Genomic DNA, 223 nt, shown 5'->3' with positions numbered 1-223 from the left:
CCCGCATCTTCAAGATCATCGTCATCGGGGACTCCAACGTGGGGAAGACGTGCCTCACCTACCGCTTCTGCGCCGGCCGCTTCCCCCAGCGCACCGAGGCCACCATCGGCGTGGACTTCCGCGAGCGCGCCGTTACCATCGACGGCGAGCGCATCAAGGTACCGCCGGGACGGGGCGAGAGGGCGGGAGCGGGGATCGCCCCCCTCCCCGCCTCCGTGAGCGA

The 223-nt window shown here is 70.4% G+C and overlaps 1 protein-coding gene across 1 annotated transcript in view; it reads left to right on the top strand.

Moving 5' to 3' along the window:
- Positions 1-2: 2 nt before the first annotated feature.
- The window catches only part of RAB33B (RAB33B, member RAS oncogene family), a gene marked incomplete at its 5' end in the record, with an annotated part of 8,568 nt that continues 8,347 nt past the window's right edge, over positions 3-223 (top strand). The window contains one exon of the mRNA XM_010583629.1: positions 3-158. Coding sequence (XP_010581931.1) covers positions 3-158 — 156 coding nt within the window. The remainder of the gene's footprint in view (positions 159-223) is intronic.

The sequence above is a fragment of the Haliaeetus leucocephalus genome, unplaced genomic scaffold (genome assembly GCF_000737465.1).
Source record: "Haliaeetus leucocephalus isolate CR32 unplaced genomic scaffold, Haliaeetus_leucocephalus-4.0 Scaffold924, whole genome shotgun sequence".
Taxonomy (NCBI): Eukaryota; Metazoa; Chordata; class Aves; order Accipitriformes; family Accipitridae; genus Haliaeetus; species Haliaeetus leucocephalus.
Note: the sequence above shows the minus strand (reverse complement) of the source record. Positions and strands in the feature narration are given on the sequence as shown.